The 24,844-nt window shown below is 40.5% G+C and overlaps 1 protein-coding gene and 1 long non-coding RNA gene across 4 annotated transcripts in view; both read left to right on the top strand.

The window, feature by feature from the left end:
- SPTSSA (serine palmitoyltransferase small subunit A) lies at positions 1-21,081 on the top strand. Its single transcript, XM_026513576.4, has 2 exons — positions 1-182; positions 19,936-21,081. The coding sequence occupies exons 1-2, from the start codon at positions 80-82 to the stop codon at positions 20,037-20,039; spliced, it is 207 nt and encodes a 68-aa protein (XP_026369361.1). The 5' UTR covers positions 1-79; the 3' UTR covers positions 20,040-21,081.
- The window catches only part of LOC123001849 (uncharacterized), an 81,364-nt gene that overhangs the window by 1,002 nt on the left and 55,518 nt on the right, over positions 1-24,844 (top strand). The gene's annotated exons all lie outside the window — the stretch shown is intronic.

Raw genomic sequence — 24,844 nt, 5'->3', positions numbered from 1 at the left:
CCGGGGGCTGGAGGAAGCTAACCGGAGGCCGGCAGGACAGACTGACGCTCGGCCTCAACGAGGGAGGCGCGCGGCGGGGATGGCGCTGGCGCGGGCCTGGAAGCAAATGTCCTGGTTCTACTACCAGTATCTGCTGGTCACGGCGCTCTACATGCTGGAGCCCTGGGAGCGGACTGTGTTCAGTATCCTGCCCAGGCCGCGGGCGCGGGGGCCGGGGTTGGGGGAGCGGGAGCCCGGGCCTCATCCTCCCCGGCTCAGGCGCCAGGGGCTGGGGGGTGGAGGCTGGGGGGCGGAGGGTGGAGAGCCGGCCCTGCAGGGACGGCGCGCGCGCGGACTCGCCTCTTCGCTGCGGGCACGCGGGGCGGAGGTCTGGGGCAGAGGGCGGCGCTCCCGTGGTTGGGGAGGGTGGGGGACTAGAACTCTTGAGATCCTAGGGGGGCTGTGAGTCGCTTTGAGCGGAGGTGGAAGCGGCTTTACTATTGGAGGAAATCCCCTAGGGCGATGTCTAACCAGGTTTGTCCTCGCCTGCACTTCGGCCGCGCCTGCCTTTGGTTCAGTCCCCTGCTGTTTGGGAGGCAGGGACTGTGTAAGTGGAGCAAATCGTTCCCGGCTGGGACGGCTTTGACCTTTAACTGTCCCCGAGTTAGCTGACTTTGGTCCTAATGAGAATGCTAACCAGTTTAGCAGACTTTTAATCATGGGAACTTGTGTTTGTGACACCCCAGTATAGTTTTTTGAAAACAGTTTGTTGTACCTTATTGGTTTTCAGGATGGGGAATTTAAAGAGTGTGTTTTATTCATTAAGTTGCTGTTTTCGCAGTCCGTAGAAGTCGAGCCAAGAAAGGAATTTGTGGTTAATCGTAGATAGTGTTTGATACTGTGTTTTCATAGATAGCTGATAGATATTTGTTAATGATATTGAAGGTTCACTATGAGCCAAGTAACTGTGCTAATAAGCACATTGCCTGTATCTTAACTCATCTAACTTCATAACAACCTCACTTAATACGCAAGGTTGTGAAAAATAGGCTTTCTGAGTCTGTGATGTTTGTGTCATTTGTCTGCGTTGACATGCCTTGATATTATTCTTGCAGAATACATACTAATAATGAGGTGTAACTTTCTTCTTCTTCTTCTTCTTTTTTTTTTTTTAATTTGGGGGCCAATATGAAACTTTTCACATAACATGCTTACTTCATACAGGGTCCCCCCTTTTCTTTAAATTGAAGTATAGTTAACACAATGTTACTTTAGTTTTAAGTATACAACAGTGATTTGACAACACCGACACGGCCTCCTTTTCAATGTGGTTTAGTTTGCAGTAGCTTCAGAACAGCTTTGCAAATGCATTGTTGCATTCAGGTGGAGTGACTGAGATGATTTCATTCCAAGCATTAATAAGTGTGTTTATTTGTATTGAACTAGCATAAAATTGTACTCAAAACTGTCTTTTGTTTCAACACTTTGGAGGAATCTTAAGCTGCTTACAAGGAAATTTATTTATTTTTAATGTTTGTTTCCAAAGCTTTCCAGAACTTAAGAGCCATAATTCATATTTTGGATTTAAAGTCTGAATGTAAAGTATGTTCTGATTTCCTGCACCATTTATTTGTAGTTGCAGTTCTATAGGTTAGAGCTCATGAAGTTATCTTTCTAAAATGTATACTAAAATATAGAAGCACATGCTTCTTGACTCAGTTAAAATCATCTTTTTTTTAAAAGGGGGGGCAGAGGGAGAGGAAGAATCTTTTTTTTTTAAGATTTTATTTATTTATTTGAGAGCGAGAGAGAGAGCACAAAGGGAGAGTGAGAGGGAGAAACAGATTCCCCGTTGAGCAAAGAGCCTGATGTGGGACCCAGTCCCAGGACCATGAGATCATGACCTGAGCTGAAGGCGGACACTTGAACCGATTGAGCCACCCAGGCAACTGAGGGAGAGAATCTTAAGCAGGGTCCGTGCCCGGCGCAGAGCCCAACTCGGGGCTTAGTCTCATGAAACTGAGATTATAACCTGAGTTGAAATCAGGAGTTGGATGCTTAGTCTACTGAGAACCTACTGAGCCATCTTTTTGTTTGTTTGTTTATTTATTTATTTATAAAGATTTTATTTATTTGTCAGAGAGAGAGAGCGGGGGGGGGGGGCAGGGGGCGGGGGGGATGGCAGGCAGAGGGAGAAGCGACTCTTTGTTGAGCAAGGAGCCTGATGTGGGGCTCCATCCCAGGACCCTGGGATTATGACCTGAGCTGAAGGCAGATGCTTAACTGACTGAGCCACTCAGGTGTCCCTTTTTTTCTTTTTTTTAAAAAAATTATGTATTTATTTACTTAAGTAATCTCTACATCCAGTGTGGCGCTCAAACTCACAACCCTGAAATCAAGAGCCACATGTTCTTCCAACTGAGCCTGCAGGTGCTCCTTAGTTAAAATCATCTTAAAAGTGAATTTAAGGGGCGCCTGGGTGGCTCAGTCATTAAGCATCTGCCTTTGGCTCAGGGCGTGATCCCAGGGTCCTGGGATGGAGTCCCGCATCGGGCTCCCTGCTCTGCTGGGAGCCTGCTTCTTCCTCTCCCACTCCCCCTGCTTGTGTTCCCTCTCTCGCTGGGTGTCTCTCTCTCTGTCAAATAAATAAATAAATAAATAAATAAATAAAATCTTTAAAAAAAAAGGTGAATTTAAACAATGTTGCAGTAAATTGACGCTCTTTAAGTCAGAAGTTGAATGTAGAGCCCACTGCAACAGTCTGTTAAATCTTTTACACTGAAAAGCTTTTGTTTGCATGTGAATACACGCTACAGTGTGAATGGTATTAAGGTTTTTCTGTGTTACATGGTAATAGTAACAGTGTGCTATAAATAACCTAGATGCTGGCTTTTTGGGGGGATGGAGGAATAAATTATGAACTGAAATGTAGTGTGTCTGTAGATTTTTGCTTTTGACTTCTCATTGGTTTATGTGACCAAGTAATTTCAGTTTTTAAAAAAACTAATGGGAACTGCAACCAACTAGCGCTGGTTCCTGTAGAATCCTGTGGTTTTAAACCAAGAATTAAAAAAAATCTTATTTCAAAGCTCACATAAATGAATTAACCCAAGGTAGAAATGTTTTATTTATTTATTTATTTATTTATTTATTTGAGAGAGAGAGCATGAGATGGGGGAGGGTCAGAGGGAGAAGCAGACTCCCCGCTGAGCAGGGAGCCCCCTGGGGGACTTGATACAGGGACTCTGGGATCACGACCTGAGCGAAAGGCAGTTGCCCAACCAACTGAGCCACCCAGGCACCCCAGCCCAAGGTAGAAATATAATTCTTTTGACATAAGCCGATCTTAAATTACTATCAGCTGTTATATTATTCTAACTCAACTTCTAGAGCTGAAGTCAGGCATTTAATTTTTGTATAGTTTGGAATATTGATTTGCGATGAATCTGCATTCTAGCTTGGAGGAAGGAACTGAATGAGAAAGCTGCATTTCCCCCCACTCATTAGGAGCTTTAATTACTGTGAAGTAGTTTGAATTTCATAAATTCATTAATAATTAGTAAGCTTCACATAGAACAATTTTGTGGCTAGTTAATGGTTTTGAAAAGACATACTTTCTTAAAAATCACATTGAAAACAGTTACCACTGCTAGCACCTAACATTTCGTGTAGGAGAAATTTGTCCGGTTGTCTGAGAAATGGTCTCTGAGTTAGAAGGTCCTAAGAGAAAGACTCTAGAACAAGGTAATGGCGTTAGATTCCACGTCTTTGCTATAACTCCTTTAATAAATTGAAGTTGTCCTTGTTTTAGGGAACAGTGATACCTTGTTATTAACTACTTCTGTACATTTTTTCTAGAGGCATCCTTGAACATCTGAATTTGCTTCTCTGTTTCTCCAAATCAAATAGCTAGAAGTTCATTAACAGTTGTAAATTGAAAGGTCAATCCCAGTTGAATATAAGGGTTTTTTGAAATTATCTAAGTAAGGAAATTGTGATTCACAAAAAATAATTTTCAGTACGTTTTTAAGGAAATGCATCTGTGTCAAGTCGGGCACACTGCAAGTGGTCTTGAAAGAGTAAGATGTAAAAATCCGTTTTGTAAGTCCTTCCATGCTAGGGCCCGTACCCTAAATTTTTCTCTTATCATCTGCTTTCTGTTACCACATTTGAAATGATACATTAGCTTTTGCTTTGTCAGCCAGTATTTGAACTTTTTCCACGTGCAGACATGGTTTCTCTTGTGCAGGAAAAGGGGATGTGACACCTGATTAAAACAGAAGGTAACAATGAAGTGAATCACGTAAGTGCGGAGTAGTATTGCAATGAATACTGTAGCCGACCTGTGCAGACTGAAATCCATCGAGCTCCTCCTGCTCCAGAGGAGAAGTTTTAACATGTTTCTAAAGCCCCCTTTCCCTACTGGCAGCCATCAGTGGGGAAGGAGAAGAGGAGGTTTTGTAACCGAGACAGGTTTTGTAACCAGTGAGACACTCCCTGTGGTGCCTCACTGAATAACATTGTAACCATGCTGTTGAGGAGAGGTGTGGAAAATTTAAAAATACCTTGTGAAAATTATTTGAAGCATAAGTAAAAGGTATTTAGCCTTTTTTTAAAAATTAAATTTATTCTGTAGTCACTGAGCTATATTTGCTATCTTTCTATGGCTTCTTATGTTTCCATGGCATTTTATGCTTCTATTTATTTTAAGCAAAATGTGGGCAGTTTTTTTGGTTTGTGTTAGGAATTCGATTCCCCCTGAAAGACAGTCTATGTTTCTTTGTTTCTTCAAGGAAATAAAAAAAAAAATGTTTTTTTTTTTTTTTTTTTTGAGAGAGCACACGTGCTTGCACACGTGCACACACACGAGTCGGGGGTGGGGTAGGGGCAGAGGCTGAGGGAGAGGGAGAAAGAGATTCTCAAGTTCATCGTGGAGCCCCATGCAGGGCTCAATCCCAGGACCCCGGGATCATGACCTGAGCTGAAGGCAGACGCTTAACTGACTGAGCCGCCCAGGCGCCCCAGGAAAGAATTTTTTTAAACCACTGTGCTGGACACACAGATAGTCCTTGAGGAACATTTGTTTGTATATTGATTTGTCATTTCAAAGGAATTGCAGAAGTGTTTGGGAATGGTAAAAGAGACCTGATTTTAAATCACTTTTAGGGTAGCTTTGGAACTTGGCTGTTTCTGGCCAACAGAATTCAGTTCTTAGAAGAGAGAATTCAGGGGCGCCTGGGTGGCTCAGTCGTTAAGCGTCTGCCTTCGGCTCAGGGCGTGATCCTGGAGTTCTGGGATCGAGCCCCACGTCAGGCTTCTCTGCTGGGAGCCTGCTTCTTCCTCTCCCACTCCCCCTGCTTGTGTTCCCTCTCTCGCTGGCTGTCTCTCTATCTGTCAGATAAATAAATAAAATCTTAAAAAAAAAAAAAGAATTCAGATTTTAAGAAGTAGAAAATGCTATAGATTGAAAGAACTTCTTTGATTTATTTTAACAGATGTTAACAAAATTTGCATTGTTATGTCTATTCATCTGTAAAATATTTGTGCTTGCTGAATTCTGCATTTCACAATTATTAGGTACTTCCTAATTGCCAGATACCATTCTAGATAGTGGGGGTACGACTGAACAAAACAGATAAAAATATTTATTCTAATGCTGCTAGATAAATAGGTAAAAAATATAGATTATTAGATTGTTATAGTTGTTACAGAGAAAAATAAAACAGAAGAGGATAGGAAGTAAGGAAGAAGGAATGTTTTTCAATTTTAGCTAGAGTGGTCGGGAAGGGCATTTAGAGAGATTTAAGCAGGGAAAGAATTCCAGGGGAATGAGCATTCTAGGCAGAAGGGACAGTAAGTATGAATGCCCCAAAGCATGTCTGAGCAGCATGTCTGTCAGGTGTCACATATAGCCCGCGGGCCGGTGTGGCTGGGGCAGAGTGAAGGAGGGTATCAGTAGTAGGAGACGAGGTCAGATCCTGTAGGGTCTCCTAGGTATTGGATTCAGAGTTCAGGAGATGAGGGGAGGTACTCATACCTCTGGAGTAGAGTCGCTCAAATCCAGTAAGAATTTTCTCATTGATATTTTAATATTTAATAAACTAGGAAAATAAGCCATGAAAACATACATTTCTCCATGAGACGTGGAGCTCTTTTCATTTTGAATGGGAAAAAAAAAAAAAAGTCCTGGAACAGGTTTTTTTTTTTTTTTTTTCTTTCTTTTTCCATATTCAATGTACTGAGTTCTATAACAAGCTTTCAAGGAAGATGGACTTCAAGGAAATTAGAGCAAGTTTTAGGGAAAATTGGGATTCATGCATGTTCTCAGATGGATCCACCCTGGGGTCGTTGCAGTAGAGTGAGCTGGGCAAAAAGTGCCCTGGGACACAGGGCAGGAAGAACATGGGGACTGGGAGTGCTCAGAGAACTTTCCGGGAGGTATTTGAGTGTTTTGATTTTTTGTTTTCTTTTTGTTCCCCCAAATGGGAAGAAGGTGTGGACTTGGGTGTAGAGGTGTGCGGGGATGAGGAGTACCCCAGGCTGACTGGCTGGAACAGGGATTCTTTAAGGCAGAATAAGTGTGAAGTAAAGTTGAAAAAGCAGGTTAGGGCCATTTATTAATTCACCAGATACTTCTGTGTGCATACCTGCTACCAGACGCTGGCTTAGGTGCTTGCAAAACATCTGAGCAAATGAGACAAAGATCCCTGTCCTTGTGGAACTTTTATAATTGAATTATAGAGTATGCTAGGTGGTAAGCATTATGGGAAACAGAAAAGTAGGTCAGTGTACATTTCTTATCCCACTGACCTACTTTTCTGTTTTCCATAATGCTGTTTTTAAAGAGGATGTCGGGAGAGGCTTCATTGAGAAGGGCTATTTGAGTAAAACATAAAGGAAGTGATGGAGTTAGCAGGGTGGAAATCTGAGGGCAGAGCATAGCTGGCAGAGGGAACAGCCAGTGCAAAGTTCCTGAGTCCAGACCCTGCCTGGCATGTGTGAAGGCCACCCCTGAGGCAGGTATGGCTGGAGCAGAGTGACCATGGGGGGAGAGCAGTAGGTGATGACGTCAGAGTCAGTGGAGATCTTGGAGGATTTTTTAAAAAAGCTTTTATTTATTTGAGGGAGAGAGAGAGAGTGTGCACGCACACATGGGGGGCGAGGGGCAGAGAGTGGGGGAAGAAGACTCTTCACTGAGCTGGCAGTCTGATTTGGGGCTCCATCCCAGGACCCTGAGATCATGACCTGAGCTGAAGGCAGGTGCTTAACTGACTGAGCCACCCAGGAGACCCTTGGCTTTTACTCTTCATTGAGAAGGATGCTCTTAGAAGGTTTTGAGAGAGGAGTGATCTGATCTGATCTTAGGTTCGAAAAGGTTTACTTTGGCTGCAGGGTTTGGGGTAGATTAATGGTGGTGAGAGGAGGCAAGGGTAGAAGCAAAGGTAGGTATTTCGGATTAAGGTAGGCTTTGCATGATAATGAAAAAAAAAGCGTTGCAAAATTCATGGTGTATGCTGTTTCAGCAGCAGCTAAGTTAATTTATTTTCTCAGCTTTTTGCTGTATCCTCAAGTGCTTACAGCTAGAATTGAAACTTTTTCTTTGTATCTTAATATACTAAAATATTTGAGAGTTTAGAAAATATGAATTCTAAAATTGTAAATAAAATAGATTATACATCCTCATGGTTCAAAACTCAAAAGGCACCAAAAACGTAGCTGGTAAAAGTCTTCTTTCCACTTCAGCCAGTCCAGAACAGCCAGTGTCACCAGTTTCTGTGCATCTCTCTTGAAATATCTCTGAACACCTGGAAATGCTCTTAATCCGTGTTTAATAGTGCCTGGTTTGGTGAAATCAGAGTTTTTATAAGCCAGTGTGGAGGTGATTGGGGAATACATTTTGCCCTGCCACTTTTGAAGGTATTAATAATTAAGTCAGTATCTCTTTCTGTGTATTTCCTATGTAACATATTTTTGTAAATAAACAACAAATAAAATTGACTAAGAAAAACCTATATTTTGGCCCGGGAGGACCTTTAGATCACTTTCTCTGTCTTTGGCAGAGCTTCCTCTGAGCTATTCAGCAGAAGGAATTATCATAAAAACCCCAATTCACCAGAGTCTTCTACTAGAACTTTCTTCTTAATGAGTGCCTCTTGAAGAAAATGTATGTACAGAATTCTTTGACACTTTAACTAGAGTTCCAGTAAAAATCAGCATGTGGTTTGATGATTAGGGAAAAATTCTTAACATTAGAGAAAGTTACTTCTAGAAAAATACTCTTAGCAAGTCAGCTTAGTGCCTTTTAGAAAGATTTATCAAGGTACTTTCAAACAAAATGTGATTTCAGAATAATGTTGAAATAACCTGAACATTGCCTTCAAACTTAAGGAAAAAAATGAATTTCTTCTCAATAATCTTCAGTCTTTTATATTTCATGCCATTTCCTTTTGAACTTCCTTTTGTAGAAATGAATGCAGTCTCTGTTACAAGGAAGGGCTGGGGAGGGGGGAAGCAAAGGTAAGAATAATTGTAACTGATACATTAATACTTGCAAGTCTCTGCCGCAAAGGTATTCAGACTTTTCGCTTGTGTAGCCCCTAGAAGATCAAAGAGCATGTTATACTGGCTGTCCATCATCTTGTTCATTTAAGTTCACATCCGAAATATTTCATAGTAAATTTAGACAGTTACAAAGGATTTCATTCCTTGCTTTTCTTATATGTATTTTATTATTGCATATTTTTGTTAAAACCTTAAAACTCAGTTTTTTCTTGTACAATTCATAAAAAGTGTTCATCACATAACCTAATTGGCAAAGCCGGTCCTCATCATGAAGCCAAGTAGGTGAAGTCAGCCTTAATTTCTGTCAGAAAAAGCTCAGTGCCATTTTTCTGCTCAAAAAATTGTTACATAAACACGTATACTCCTGTCTCCCCCCCCTTTTTTAATTTATGACTTGATTTGACAATCAGTGGTTAGTTCTCATCCATATTGACTGTAGATTTTTCTAAGTGGTAACAGGTACATAGATAACCAATGTATTAAGCTTGTTTGGTGAACCTTCATCCTCACTGTGTCTCCTGGACAGCCACACTTGGGTGTGCTATGGGACATTTCTCACTCCTCTGACTCAGATAGCTTTGTTGAGCCTGACGTCAGTGTGCACATCTGGAGTTCCATCTCCTTCATGGCACATTTCCAGATTTTTTTTTTTTTGAGTGCCTGAAGTGCACGCTCCTTGAAGCGCACTCCATGGGTGCACTTGTAACTGTTGACAGTGTATTCTCTCGTCACTACCTCACTGATGGCAGAAAGGCCCCTCTTCTCACCATCCTTCTTTGTAGGTGTCATTCTGTCAGGCCCAGGCTGGAAAGGTGTCTCACTTCTGAATTCAAATTATTAGATGGTTAGATAGGTGAGGCTTGCAGCTGTGCCAGGAGTTTGTTACCCGAATGCAATAAAGTACAACTCGAGTTAGTTATTATTCCTTTGTTTGCTGTCCCAGAGGTTATTTCATGCCCTGGGGAAATGCATAATTATCAGATTCAGGAAGTAAAGTGGGAGAAATGAAGTTGTGTGGGGCATGGGAAGGGCAACTAGCAGATGACTATAATTGTCGGATCAGTTTTAGGAGAGAGTACAGTGGCAGCTGAAGATTCTGTAAACCCTTCGCCTTACCCCATCTTAGCCTTCTGGAAAGTCTTGGTCTGTTTGAGGCTCCTGGGCTTTAGTTCAAAGATAGCTGCTCTAGCCTGTTTTACCCTGCCTTGATATTAGAATGAAAATGTTAGGGGCGCCTGGGTGGCTCAGTCGTTAAGCGTCTGCCTTTGGCTCAGGGCGTGATCCCGGCGTTCTGGGATCGAGCCCCACATCAGGCTCCTGCGCTGGGAGCCTGCTTCTTCTCCCACTCCCCCTGCTTGTGTTCCCTCTCTCTCTGGCTGTCTCTCTCTGTCAAATAAATAAATAAAATCTTAAAAAAAAATGTTAGAATACCCCCTTATCTATACTCCTTAGGATATGATAATTTCTTCTTTAGTAGCTTTCAGGAAAGGCGGAAGATGAATAAAACTGCTGCACAAGAACTGAGTGGTCTGCACCAGGATGGGCAGGGAAAGCCACACACGGTTGGCAGTGGGGACAGAACACACAGAGATATTCTGCAGTGTTTCAGCACGTGGTACCAGCGATTTGTCAGTAGAAGTGACTGTGGGTCCTATATATGTATTTTTATTTTTTAAGTAAGCCCTATGCCCAGTGTGGTACTTGAACTTGTGACTCAGATCAAGCCACATGCTCTACAGACAGAGCCGGCCAGGTGCCCCTTCCACTACTTCACATTCTTGAAGTCTTTGTGACCTACCCCTAGGCTTTGAGTGTTGTAACATTTAAGGTACTTAGGAGCAAAGATAAGATAGATTCTTTTGCTTAAAAAACAAACAACTACAGTGTTCAAATTTAATAATTAAAACTGTATATCCCAGAAGATCCACTAAATAGAGCATATATTCTTTTCATAAATTGGAATGCTTAAAAGATCGTAGTTATGAAATGATGGAAAGATATTAGTTATGATCAATAGCTATGAAAAGTAGAATTACTACTAAAACAAGACTTCTCGCCATGATGTGTTCCTGAAAAATCCCCAAATAATGGGGTTTATGGGAAAAGAGCACTAGAGCAGGGCACCCAAAATCAGTGCAACGTAGTAATCAAGCACTAACCAGAACAATATTTGGCATCTTGAGGGATAACTTGGATAGCCCAGGCAGGCAGGCTGGAGGCTGCCTCAGGGGCCATTAAAACTGCATGGACATCAGTGGTGCGGATGGCGTGGGCTGCCATCAAGGGGGCGCAGGAGCCAGTGTGGAGCTAGCCTTTCTGCAGACGGAGCCTTGGTGCAGATGCTGACTTTTAACTTTCTTAAGATAGAGCTCAAAGGACTCCGGTCTGTGCAGCAGCTGAGCTAAAGGTTGTTTCTTGAAGAAGGTTATAATTCTCCCACTAATCTGGCTTCCCTAACTTATGAGAAATCCCATATGAAACAATGCAGCTCCTATGCTGTGCTAGTCAGGTGTGAGATAGCTGATGTTCCAGAAATGTATTACAGCATATTTCAGAACAGACTGGGATTTTTTTCCCCCCTTGACCCTGGGACTTCAAATCTGCATGAAATTAATAGACGCTTATTTATAAACTATAATTATCACACAGTGATACACAGTCTTGGTGTCTCTGGGCTCAGAGCTGCAAACCATTTCCAGGACTGGTTCAGAGTTGAACATGCTGGTTTCAGCAGCATGCTTTTTTGTTTGTTTAGTTTTTAAAGAGTTTGTCATCAAGTTATCATTTCTAAAGTGAATTTCTATACTTTGGTATAATCAACACACTACAGAATGGTCAGAAGCTGATGTGATGTCCTTCAATAGGACCCATAAATATAAAATTGACTAACATACACAGACTGTAACAGTATCAATATCTTCCACTTGCTTTCATTTGAAGGCAGTTAGAAAAGTATCAAGAGACAGTTGATATGTTTGGTAACAATACACTTTCTTAACACTTCTCTTGGTGATCTCCAGTTTTGTTTTTTTTTGTTTTTGTTTTTTTTTTACTAAGCTTTAAATTTTGATTTGAGTATAGTTAACATACAGTGTTAGTTTCAGGTGTACAATATAGGATTCAGTAATTCTGTACATTACTCAGGGCTCATCATGATAAATTACTCTCTCTCTTTTTTTAAAGATTTTGTTTGTTTATTTATTGAGAGAGAGAGAGAGTGTGCTCGTGAGTGCAAGTGACGGATGGGGGAGAGGGAGGGAAAATCCCAAGCAGATTCTGCTCCAAACATGGAACCTGATGCGGGGCTCCATCCCACGACCCCGAGACCATGACCTGAGCTGAAACCAAGGGTCGGCCAACGGACTGAGCTGCGCAGGTGCCCTGATAAATGTACTCTTTAATCACTATCACCTATTTCACCCATCCCCCCAACCAACCTCCCCTCTGATAACCATCAGTTTGCTCTCTATAGTTAAGAGTCTGTTTCTTGGTTTGTCTCTCTCCCCTTTTTTGTTTCTCTCCTTTGCTTGTTTGGTTTCTTAAATTCCACATATGAGTGAAATCATACAGTATTTCTCTGATTGGCTTATTTCACTTAGCATTATACTCTCTAGCTCTACCCATGTTGCAAGTGGCAAGATTTCGTTCTTTTTTTATGGTTGAATAATATTCCATTGTGTGTGTGTGTGTATGTGTATGTGTGTGTATGTTTATATGCATACATGCATACACACACACACACACACACACACACACCACGTCTTCTTTATCTGTTAATCTGTTGATGGACACTTGGCTTCTTCCATAATTTGGTCATTGTAAATAATGCTACAGTAAATATAGGGGTGCATGTATCCCTTTGAATTACTGTTTTTGTATTTTTTGGGTAAATTCCCAGTAGTGCAATTACTGTATCATAGGATAGTTCCATTTTTAACTTTTTGAGGAATCTGCATGTTGTCTTCCACAGTGGCTGCACCAGTTTGCATTCCCACCAACAGTGTACAAGTGTTCCTGTTTCTCCACGTCCTCACCAATGCTTGTTATTTCTTGTGTTTTTGATTCTAGCCATTCTGACAGGTGTGAAGTGATATCTCGTTGTAGTTTTGATTTGTGTTTCCCCAATCATGAGTGATTTTGAGCATCTTTTCATGTGTCGGTTGGCCATCTGTATGTCTTCTTTGGAGAAATGTCTGTTCATGTCTTCTGCCCATTTTTTTAATTGGATTATTTGTTTTTTGGGTGTTGAATTGTATAAGATGATCCCCAGCTTTTTGAAGTCAAGGGAAAAAAAAAACCCATAGTGGTAAGGAAGATTTCCTTTTTAGAGCCTTATTCAGTAGTCGACAATTGTTTTCACTTAGGGTTTTGATTGCTTTTCACAAAACAGCCTATAATAATACTTTATCAAATGATTTTTCTTTTTTTATTAAGATGGTTCCTTAAAATAAATTAGACTTATCAGAACTTCTGCGTATTTCTACGGATAAAAGTAGCATTCAGAATTGACTTTACAAAAGGACTTTGACTAATAGAAGACTGGATTTTTTTTTTTTTAATGATTTTTTATTATATTATGTTAGTCACCATACAGTACATCCCCGGTTTCCGATGTAAGGCTCGATGATTCATTAGTTGCGTATAACACCCAGTGCACCATGCAATACGTGCCCTCCTTACTACCCATCACCGGTCTATCCCATTCCCCCACCCCCCTCCCCTCTGAGGCCCTCAGTTTGTTTCTCGTAGTCCATAGAGAAGACTGGATTGTTTTAAGTGACATTTTAGCTTTGTTTTTTGAGTGAACAGTGCAATCAGAGACTTAAATGATTGAAATTTATTTAGATTAGTGAAGAGGTGTAAGTCATACCTGCTGGAACAAAGGTCTCTGGGTTTTTTCTGATAAGAAACTACCTTTGATTTCTCCAAAGTCTTATGAATAGGTTATCAAGGTAGGCAGTGATAGTGCAGTTATTGGTTGGTACAGAAAGTGTTAGTTACTGTGGTCTTGCTTCTGACGTACTGTACTTATCATGAAAGCATTTCCTCTGTTACCAGGATTTTTTTTTTTTTTTCTTAAGTTGCTGGGAAAAGGGTTGGGGATGGCTCTTGTATGGGCAAAAGAAATCTTTATTTTTTCCTATCTAGCTGGAAACTTCCCAGCTCATGATTAGTTGGGGATCCCTGTTAAAGAAACAGCAAACAACATACAGAGATATGGTTCCACGTTTGCTTTTAAATTCATTTGCTTTTAAATCCGCTGAACCCATAAAATATTTATGTTATATCCAGGTTATAAATAACCTCTGATTGTTCATTCAGTCCTTGAACAAACATTGATCTTCAGTGCCTGCACATATCCTGGCACATTATCTGCTCAGTTCTTTTTTTTTTTTTAAAGATTTTATTTATTTATTTACAGCCAGCGAGAGAGGGAACACAGCAGGGGGAGTGGGAGAGGAAGAAGCAGGCTCATAGCAGAGGAGCCCGATGTGGGGCTCGATCCCAGATCACCGGGATCACGCCCTGAGCTGAAGGCAGACGCCCAACGACTGCGCCACCCAGGCACCCCTATCTGCTCAGTTCTTGAATGATTTATGAAGGCCCTGCTTTATGTAGTCGTGCACCACAGCTGGAAGCAAAGGTGCAGCTGAACCAAGGCGCTCTCACTCTTAAGCACTTACCATTCCGTGGTAGAGACAGTTACGAACACACAAAACAAATTTTTGTTTTTGTTTTTGAGGGTTTTTTTTGGTTATACTCGAGATGTCATTAACTTTATTCTGTTCTTCTCAGATCACATAGCCCCCTCTAGAATGTCATCCTGGTTAATTTGTGTACAACTACTGATATGTCTATTATTAAAGACAACCGTAAGAGTTTGGTAGATAGAAAGGTTGTTCTCTCATTTTGTGTATTACCTTCCAATGTATGTGTGTTATAAAATATAGATTGTTTGCATTTTTTTTCTGTGTGTGTGAAACAGAAGATTACATGAAGGGTGATTGAGAGGTGGTGCCTAAGGGCCTGCTCCATGCAGGTGGGATCCTAAAATGTTAATGCAGGAAGTGGCCTCATTTTATGGAGAAGAAACTTGGTTCCAGAGGGGTTGTGATGTCCCAGAATTATACTATAAATTAATAACAAATTAGGAGTAGGGTGACCTTGGGCAATTCCCAAGCATTGTCTAAGTCATGATGTTAAATGCCTGAGCCCTCCAACAGTGATTTTAATAAGGCTTATATTGCCTTTTGTTGCCAAATGGATTTGATTCATAATTCTCACACCAGCCCTGAAAGGTAGGTGATGCGTGTCCTTATTTTATAGATAAGGAGACTGGTGACCAGAGAGTTTTTTGCACAGTCGGGGATTGGCGGAGTCACAGCTCAAACTTAGGTTTCCTCCAGGGCCCTGGTGTTTCCAGTACCGGTTCCTTGTACTTCACAGGGTGTGAAGGATACTTTAAGCTTTGAGAGGTGTGTTAAAGAATGCAGTGGATTGAGAAATCCACTCAAGTACCAGATAAAATTAGAGGTAGTGTATACTCTAAATGGTATATGTTTAGCTCTGTTTGTAAGAACACTTCTAAGGAGGCGAACCTTGCAAATGTCATGATAAAACCAGCGCCTAAGAGCATCAGTAAAACTACCGTTTTAAGTGGTGTCAAGCATCGTCTCAGGGAATATTCAACTGAGTTGCGTGGCAGCTACTTGAACTACATCACTTCAATTGCATTTGTAGAAAGTACTTATAAAAGTGGCCTTCTTTTTGCATTTTTTGGAAAGGTGATTATTAAGGCTAGTAGAAGTCCCTCGTGGTCCCATTGTCTACTTACTCACCTAGTGTGTCCAACTGTGTAGTTAAGTTGGTTTTAAATATTTTCTTATGTTTCAGAGCTTTAAGATAATTTTTGGGGATACTTTTGGCATTAAATTGTACAGAAAACTCACTGTTAGAGGCTCATTTAATTATTGTGATTCTGGGAATAATTAGGAGAAAGGGGATCAGAACATAGAAACATTTTTTGGAGACACACAGGATAAGGTTAAATTTAATAAGTGGCTATGGGTAGAAGGTTAGGTTAAGTTTTTTATTAAATAATTTTTTTGAGCAGCTTATGAATTGGCATTTTCGCATCTAGGTTCAAGTGACTTTCAATAATTTTCTCTTTATCTTGGCCAGAATCAAGAATTGTTTATTCTGTTTCTGAGAGCTTATTCTGTTTCTGAGAGCTGCGACTTTCTATTTATTTCCTAGTAACAAATTAGACCCAATGATGTCTAACTCAAATTTTGTAAAGGGGGAGAATCCTTCACACAAAACAGGTTTTAGTCTAGTACTATATGTAGTTTCATTTTCTCTTACAGTTTTTATTAAAAAAACCCTGACTATTTAGGCATACAAAACCTCCATAAAGAATAATATAGTGAATGTGTATATACTACCAACTAGGTGAAAAAAAGCGTTACTAATACATGTGAAGCTCCATTTATGCCCCTTCTCGGTTACTTCTCCTTTCTTCCTCTCCCTATTTCACCTCACCAAGTAACCATCCTGCATTTAGCATATATAATTATCATTTATTTCCTAGTGCTTTTATTCACAGCATAATGCTATATAAAGCCATGACCTCTAGTACCTTATGGTTTTTTTTTAAAGATTTTATGTATTTATCTGAGAGAGAGTAAGTGAAGCACGAGCAGGAGAGGGGGTAGAGAGAGAGGGAGAAGCAGACTCGCTGCTGAGCAGGGAGCCCGATGCGGGGCTCGATCCCAGGACCCTGGGATCATGACCTGAGCCGGAGGCAGACGCTTAACCGAGGGAGCCCCCCAGGCGCCCCTCTAGTACCTTATGTTTTAATCAGGCAAAAAACCTTTTCAAGTCTGGTAATTCTTGCCTCACTTGCAAAACATAATTTTATATGCATACAGGAATTTAAAATTTTGACACTTTAATGTTCACAAAATAGAACTTAAGTTTCAGATTCTTGTCTTACAGTAAAGTAACCTGTTAAGGTAATTTATGCATGTTTCTTAACTGATCTAGTCTCCATACTAAATTAAAGAATTATAGTGCCATAAAGAGTATGTAATATAATCATTCAAATGGCTGTTTTTACTAATTACTGATTACTTCCTAGTTGACTTTGAGCCATTGACCTGACGATCTTACCATTTCATTTGTTTGGTGTGTACATTTTATTTATTTATTTGGTGGGGGGGAGGGGCAGAGGGGGAGAGAGAGAGAGAGAGAGAGACTCTCCGGCTGACTCCCTGCTGAGCACAGAGCCAGATTCTGGCTCAATCCCAGGACCCAGAGATCCTGACCTGAGCCAAGGAGTCAATGCTCAGCTGACTGAGCCACCTAGGTGCCCCAGTGTGTACATTAATAAGACTTAAATAAAAGTGTAAAAAGCCTTAAAAACATTCTGAAAATACAATATTGCCTAGAAATGGATTTTATTTTCCTTTTTTGTGGTCACTATAAAGTTTTTCATCACAGTAATGTGTGAAATGTGTAGAAAGTGTCACAACGAATCTAGAATCAAATGTTTCTTGAGGAATTTCATTATTCATCAAATGTTTATTAAGCATGTATTATGTTAGATGTTGGAGATACAAAAAAGAGAAGACATTGTTCCTATGCTCAAGAAGTTGATAAACTGGATGAGATAAATACATAAAAAATAGGGGGCGCCTGGGTGGCTCAGTCGGTTAGGCGTCTGCCTTCGGCTCGGGTCATGATCCCAGAGTCCTGGGATGCGTCCCACATCAGGCTCCCTGCTCAGCTGGGAGCCTGCTTCTCCCTCTCCCTCTGTGGCTCCCCCTGCTTGTGCTTTCCTGCTCTCTGTCAAATAAATAAATAAATAAAATCTTTAAAAAAATTCATAAAAAATAGATAATGTCAAGTAATAAGGGCCAAATTATATGAATAAAGAGCTTTATGTACAGTAGGGCCAAGAGGCTGGGGGGTAAGAATGGGAAAAATATGAAAGCTAAGGAAGGCCTCATCTGAGAGAGGATAACTAACTAAGCTCTAAGAATGATTGGGTTTTATTAGAAGGAATAGGATTTTCCACATATAGGAAGGTATTATGCACAGTGGTTAAGAACACAGATTTTTGGTTTGACTGATCTGGTTTGGAATTGGCTCCATTGCTTACTCTGATTTCAAGATTTGGGATTACTTGAACTGGCTGAAGGACTTAACACCGTGCTGGGCACATACTGGACATGCACAGAATGAATGCTGCGGTTACTTCTGTTATTCTTACTATATTATTATTAAACCATAAGCAAAAGCGGAGCAGTATGAAAATATAAAGCATTGTTTTCTGAGGCTCACATAATATGGCTGTGAGTAGGTTGTGCTTATCAGGGGAATTATTTGGGTGTTGAAAGTTACATGGGAAAGTAGCGTAGTAGGGGACGCTCTTGGTCTCCACCTCAACCCCCTCTACTCGCTGGTGTAGCTCTCCCCCAGCCTCTGTTGTCTGCTCATCACTTCTCGCGGTCCCCTTGGCCAAGGCAGCTGTCTTACCCAGGTCGGTTTTTCTCACTCAATTCTGCAGCTAATGATTGATAGATAAAGGGATACAGAAAGTCAGGCCTCTCGCCTCAAAGCAAAACCACCATGTGGTAAAATTCATGCTCCAGCGCGTCCTATGGGAGCTGAGCCCCTGAACCTACTTACCTTTTTCTTCCTGCTCAGTTCTGCTCTACTTACTCCCTTCTGCTAAAACTCCCTCAAGAATAACTTGTACAAGAATCCCTGTCCCGATCTCTGAATTTCTGTCTACTTCTATGGACTCCAACCTAAGGTACTTTGGACTAGATTGGAAAGGTTCTTGGACGTTTGGCTTAGAATTCCAAGTGCTGTCCTATTGCATTGGGAAGCCTAATGTATTTTAAAAGGATCACTTTAGTAAAGAGTGGCATGGAAAGTGGCTAGAGGCTTAAGATGGAAGCTTTGACATAATTAAGGAATGGTAAATACCTCACTCATTTATCATTGATTAGGGTAGGGGAACATGAGATATAAAAGTCATTTGTAGGGATTGGGAAGAACTGAGACGTCTTAGATAATTTGAATCTGTGGAGGAGGAATCGAAGAAGTTTCTAGATTGAGTGACTAGGCAAACAGTTAATCAGTAGTTATATCAACTATTTCAAATAGTTGAAACAATGACTCCTAGAAAGAACTGGATTAAGGGAGGCTGAAACTAAATTTAAAAAATGATTATGGGAGACTTCATCCATGGTTGCTAGATGAGGAGAATGAATTGGGGGTATAAGTCAGCTGGCTTCAGTTTGTGCTCTGGCTCTGGGGACAGCTTCCTGTACGGCCCTGGACAAGTCACTCAGTGTTCTGTCAGGCTCTGATGAGTAATGGTCATGATAAACATTTCACAGGAAAGCTGTTAGGGTCAAGCAAGATAATATATAAAAGAGGTTTGTCAACTGAACTGTTATGCAAATATTATTTGGTAGTAAGCACATTGTTTATTTAAACCCTATCTTCTTGTGAAAGAATGTCACCCATTTTCCATGGTCGGAGCGTCTGAAAGATAGGAACGGGGACAGGGGAGAGAGAGAGAGGATGTGAAGGAATGGATTAATAAAATGTGGTCCCAGCCCAGAAGCAGTTATTCCTTCGAACATGGCTACATGACAGCAAAGCAGAAAGCCCTTAGAGTTTACATAATTTTTGTTAGCAGTATTTTGTGTGGCCCAAGAAGAGGGCTTCTTGCTGATTTGCATGTATGCCATTTCAGTTCCTTTGGAACACAATACAAATGTTTATTGTTTAGGTTGTCAGGACGACTTTTATTTGATGTTGCAAAGTTCAGTGATAGCAATAATAATAATAATAGTAAGAGTAATGATAATAAATGTTTAATAGTGGTAGGTGCTGTCAGTTTATATGTCATGAGGTTTATGATTGATCTTGGCTTAGACAAGCCAGTGCTTTTAGCCAAACAGTCTAAATAATTTAAAAATTGTTGGATCATACATTTTTTTTTCATTGGTGGCAGAAGGTGGTAGACCTTCTGAAGTCATTAAATACAATTTTATTCTTATACATTTCTGTTTCTTAGGTTCAACAGTGTCACTTTCTATGTTTCATTTTAAGCTGTCTGGTGTTTCAGAGTAAAGCAGGGAGAGTAACAGGCAGGTACCTGTCTTGGAAGGTGATAGTGAAGATAAAGTGAGCTCCGGAACTTAGAATGGTGCCGGGCATAGTTAATATTAGTGGCTGTAATGATTATTTCTTGACACAGATGAGAAAGCAGTCAGTGAGTGGGTACTTCACCATAAAACAGTTGAAAAAATTGGGGGATTTCCTTTGGAATCAGTGAAGAGAAAGGAGATTGTTTCCTTAACTACAACTCAGATTCCATGCTGGTCTCCATCGTGGGGATGGCCTTGTACACAGGATATGTCTTCATGCCTCAGCACATCATGGCGATACTGCACTACTTTGAGATTGTACAATGACCAGCATGTGACCGGACTCGAGCGGCTCCTTGGGGAAGAAGCGTCCTCTGAAGTTGGGGTGAAACCTCATCAGATGTCATAAGAAACTCTACTAGATGTCACCATAACCAACCCTACGGATATAAAGACTAAAATTCATGAGTAGAACAGGAAAATAATCCTGACTCATGTGTTGTGTTCTTTATTTTTAATTTTAAAAGAGGCTCTTGTATAGTAGTTTTTGTCTATTTTAACATTGTAGTCATTTGTACTTTGATATCAGTATTTTCTTAACCTTTGTGACCGTTTCAATATTACCCTGTGAAAGCTTTTCTTAATGTAACTTTGAGTACATTTTAATTGCCTTCTATTTCTAAAACCCAAAGTCATTAGTTGGGCTCTGCTGTTCTTGCTATTGTACGGCACATCCATCTGCCTGGGTATATTTCTACTCTTGACCAAAGTTTTGTAAGAAACAATACAAGATTTGGGGCAGGGGGATGGGGAGGGAGGATATTTTATTGAGAACTATTTACTAAAGACTTATCTGTAAGTTTGAACTCAGGAGTACAGTTTTAGCTATCTAGACTCTACTCTTAACAGCTTTTGCTTTAAAACTATTAAAGTATTTCTTAACAATGAAAAAGAAAGATCTTGCTAAAGTTAAAATAAGGAACATTTCACCTTTTAAATATTTAATTCTTATGTGGACTCATTTCCAGAAAACTTTGGTGATGATTCTTATGACAATAGGTTAAATAGCATTGTTATGTAATGCTTATATCCATAGAGTTTTTAGTAGAAAGTAAATCAGTTTCCTTTGAGGGTTATTATTAGCAATGTACTTCCTTAAATTTAGTTTCCTGATTGTAACGGGTGCTGCAAATGCATTTGCACATTGCAATAAGATGAGATGAATTGTTAAAAACTATAGCAAAAAGAAATGTAAACTTGGTTAAAATCCTTTCACTCTTTGTATTTTTTTTTAAAGATTTTTATTCCTTAAATGTAAAATGACTACCTAATTTTTTGATGTAAACTCATTAAATTCAAAGAAAAATCAGCTGGTGTAGCGGTATATTTTCCCCCCCGATTGTTAAATATTGATCTAGTATTTAAATTTCTGAATTGACTGCTGTGGACAAGTAAGTAGTAAGTATATCTTGATATGCCTCTCAACATAAAAGTATTGCTAATTAAAAAAACGAGACCTATTTTAACATGCCTTCCATAATAAGTTTTGCTATTTAAAAATATGTTAAGTATTTTTGCCTCTAACTTTTAAGGACTAGCCTTTTGAAGTGTTTTCTAGTCTAGAGGTATGGAGTAATATATAAAAGTTTGGTATTTTCAAAGAGTCAATTTATATCATCACTATTAAACAGGGATGGTGACGTTAATTTGTAATTACGTAGTTTCGGTATTCAAGCAAATTAACGATTATGAGGAATTAACTTTGAATTTGTTTAATTAATGCTCAAATTTGGCTTTGCCCCAGGGACACCCCCACCCCCATAGAGAACCATTGATAAGTGGATGTCTAATATCTGAATCTCTGGTGAGTTGAAGACAGAAGTTGAGAATCACTAGCTTAGATGGGTATACAGATGACTTATCCTAGTCTTCTACTCGGAAATCTTTAATCCATCCTCACTCTTCTCTGAAATCCGTTAAGTTGTTGTTGCATAGCTGGTGATTATTATGAAACACTGGCCTGACGTAGATGGAAGTTTGGCTTTACAGAGAATCTTGAGAGTCAGAAAGAGAAATAGGAACAGGTCTATTAAATAGAAGGCTATAATGAGAGAGTGTCTCCATCTGGAGTAAAGGACACTGTAAAAGAGTTGGGTTCCCTGTGCTCAGGGTTCCTCCCTGAAATGCCACGCTCTGCATGTATCCTTATGACCTGGCCTTTCCTTTGATCATCCTGTTGGAATTGGGGCTTGGGAACCAGAACAAGACAATGATACTTTGGCTCTTGCTGTTAGTAAGAAAGTCCTTTTGTGTCCAACCCTAGAATCTCAGGTCTTCTGCCAGCACCCACAAAACTGTGCCAGACTAGCTTGTTAGCTTGCAAGTAGGGTCAAGTCTCTGACCCTTCGCAGTTCTTGACAGTTTGGGAGGTGAGGATGGGATGCTGGCAGACACATGGTCTCTGAAAGAGGAAGCGTAATGGCCCCACAGGCCAGACTGAGGGTGGAGACGACTCCTTGTGATCCAGTAGTAAATGCTGTTTCCCAGGTATTGGATGGGTTATGGGAATAAGGGTCCCCCACTATCCTACTTGTTAATTAGTGATTAGAGGCTGAGTAGTGAGAAGTAAGATTGAAACATGCCGCCTAAAAGGCACCTTCATTGTTGGTCATTCTCTGGGCAGGGGGAAGAAGGAATCTTATCATAATGGGACAACTCTAAAGACAGTGTGGCTGTGGCTGCTAAGCAAAGCATCTCAAAAACAAACAAATGCAATGAGCAATGAGGCACATTTTAACATTTTATTTAACAAAGACCTGAAAACACTAGAAGTTCATTCAGGTGAGCCCTGAATGAGTGGCCACTGAAATTGAACGCAAAGCCTTGCTTGTTGGCTTAGAGCTGCTCGCTCTCCCCGTGCCCTCTTCTCCCTCCTCTTCTACCCTGACTTCAGTTTCATTAGGGAGAAAGATGATGAAGCCTGGTTGGTCAGGTTACTCCCTAGAACCGTCTGTTTTATTCCGTACTCAATGAGAGAAGGCTAGGTTCGTAGTCAGTGAGAAAAATATGACAGCTTGGACCAGGGCGGTGGTGCTGGGGGTAGAAACCACAGGATATGGTGACTAGTTAGATCTAGAAGGTGATGGGAAGGACAGAGGCCAGGCTTCTGTCTTGAGCCACTTGGTAAAGGGTGACATTTACTAATACAGCTACTGGGGGGACGGGATCAGATATACGGTGATCATGCAAGAATTAAGTGTGTTGTAGTTGGTAAAGGACTTTGTAAGCCGCATTAAGGAGTATGGACACTATCCCTAGAGCTGTGGGGAGTCATTGAAGAGTTTTAAGTGAGCCAGTGTTATCAGATTTGCATTTTAGAAAGGTTGTGAGGTTGAACACGGAATGGAGGGAATGAAAACTCTAGAAGGAGGGCTATTGGGAGGCTGTTACAATAATACAGGCAATACGTGGTGACCAAAACTAATTTTGTTGCAATGGAGATGAGAAGTGGATAAAATTGAGAGATACCAATTTGAGAAGAGAGAAGATTAAAGATAGAGGAGAGATGGACGTCATGGTTGCTGACCAGATTTTTGGCTCAGTTGAATGGTTAGTGGTTCCATTCATTAAAAATTAGATGAACGAGTTTGGCATAGGAGGAAATGATTTTAGTTTTTGATATGTTGAGTTTGATGTTAGTGAAATACTTGAGTGGAGATACTTAGTAGTCTGATGAATATGGAGATATAATAATTAGGAAATGGATCTGGGCTGAAGGTATATATAGGTATAGATATACAAATAGATAGAGATGTCGATATGTATCATATATATATTTGCCTGTCTTGATAGGTGATGATTGAAAAGGATCATCCCTTGGAAAGGACGAAAGTTCCTAGGAAGAGCATAGAAAGCAGAGGTTCCTAATCTTGTGCCTAAGTCTATTAAAGCTCCTGAAAGTATATGCAAAATTATATGTAAATTTTCTGAGGAACTTTCCCATTACGTTAATCAGATTTTCAAAGTCATCATTGACTTGAAAGGATTAAGACACATTGTCATAATCTCTATATATATATATATATATTTTTGCAATGGACATGAATTAATTAGTAATTGAAAAACCTATGGTACTATAAGATAGATTGGAACATGACAAAAAAGGGGGAAAACTGGCAAAATCTATGAAAAAGGGTTTACTTTCCTAATCTACAAAAACATTTTGGCAATCAATAAGGAGTAGAGTTCCATAACTCCTTATTGAAAACCCCTGGGAATAAAAATATTTCATTTTTGGAGTATTTAGGAAGGTAAATGGTATATATTATTTAATATTCCCGGGGTAGTACATGGTTTATCAAATACATTTTATTTTTTTTATTTTTATTTTTTAAGATTTTATTTATTTATTCGACAGAGATAGAGACAGCCAGCGAGAGAGGGAACACAAGCAGGGGGAGGGGGAGAGGGAGAAGCAGGCTCACAGCAGAAGAGCCCGATGTGGGGCTCGATCCCAGATCTCCGGGATCATGCCCTGAGCCGAAGGCAGACGCTTAACCGCTGTGCCACCCAGGTGACCCTATCAAATACATTTTAAAAAAGATTTTATTTATTTGAGAGAGAGAGAGAGAGAGAGATCACAAGCAGGGGGAGGGGCAGAGGGAGAGGGAGAGGGAAAAGCAGGCTTCCTGCTGAGCAGGGAGCCAGATGAGGGGCTCGATCCCAGGACCCTGGGCTGAAGGCAGATGCTTAACCGACTGAGCCACCCAGGTGCCCCCTCCCTTTTTTTAAAAAAGATTTTCTTTTCTTTTTCCTTCAATTTTTAAAATAAAATTATTAGCATATAATGTATTATTTGTTTCAGGGAAGATTTTATTTTCAAGTACTCTCCACACCCAGCATGGGGCTTGAACTCACAACCCTGAGATCAAGAGTCACATGCCCCACCGACTGAGCCAGCCAGGTGCCCCCACAAGGCTTTTCTTCTGACTCTCACCCAACTCCCCCTCCCTGACCCAGCCTTCTTTCCACCTCAGGGCTCAGGGTGTTTACCTAGGCTCTTTGCTTCACCTGGAGGGTGCCTCCCCACCCTCCTTCTGGATGTTCTCTTGTCTACCCAGTACAGGTGAGGA

The sequence above is a fragment of the Ursus arctos genome, unplaced genomic scaffold (genome assembly GCF_023065955.2).
Source record: "Ursus arctos isolate Adak ecotype North America unplaced genomic scaffold, UrsArc2.0 scaffold_37, whole genome shotgun sequence".
Taxonomy (NCBI): Eukaryota; Metazoa; Chordata; class Mammalia; order Carnivora; family Ursidae; genus Ursus; species Ursus arctos.
The sequence above is the reverse complement of the archived record's forward strand: the minus strand, read 5'-3'. Positions and strand labels throughout refer to the sequence as shown.

Bases quoted from the DNA above. Each gene is read 5' to 3' on its own strand.
- SPTSSA (XM_026513576.4), top strand. From the start codon at position 80: ATGGCGCTGGCGCGGGCCTGGAAGCAAATGTCCTGGTTCTACTACCAG. The intron at 183-19,935 runs GTATCCTGCCCA...ACTACAACTCAG, and splicing joins CTGGGAGCGGACTGTGTTCA to ATTCCATGCTGGTCTCCATC.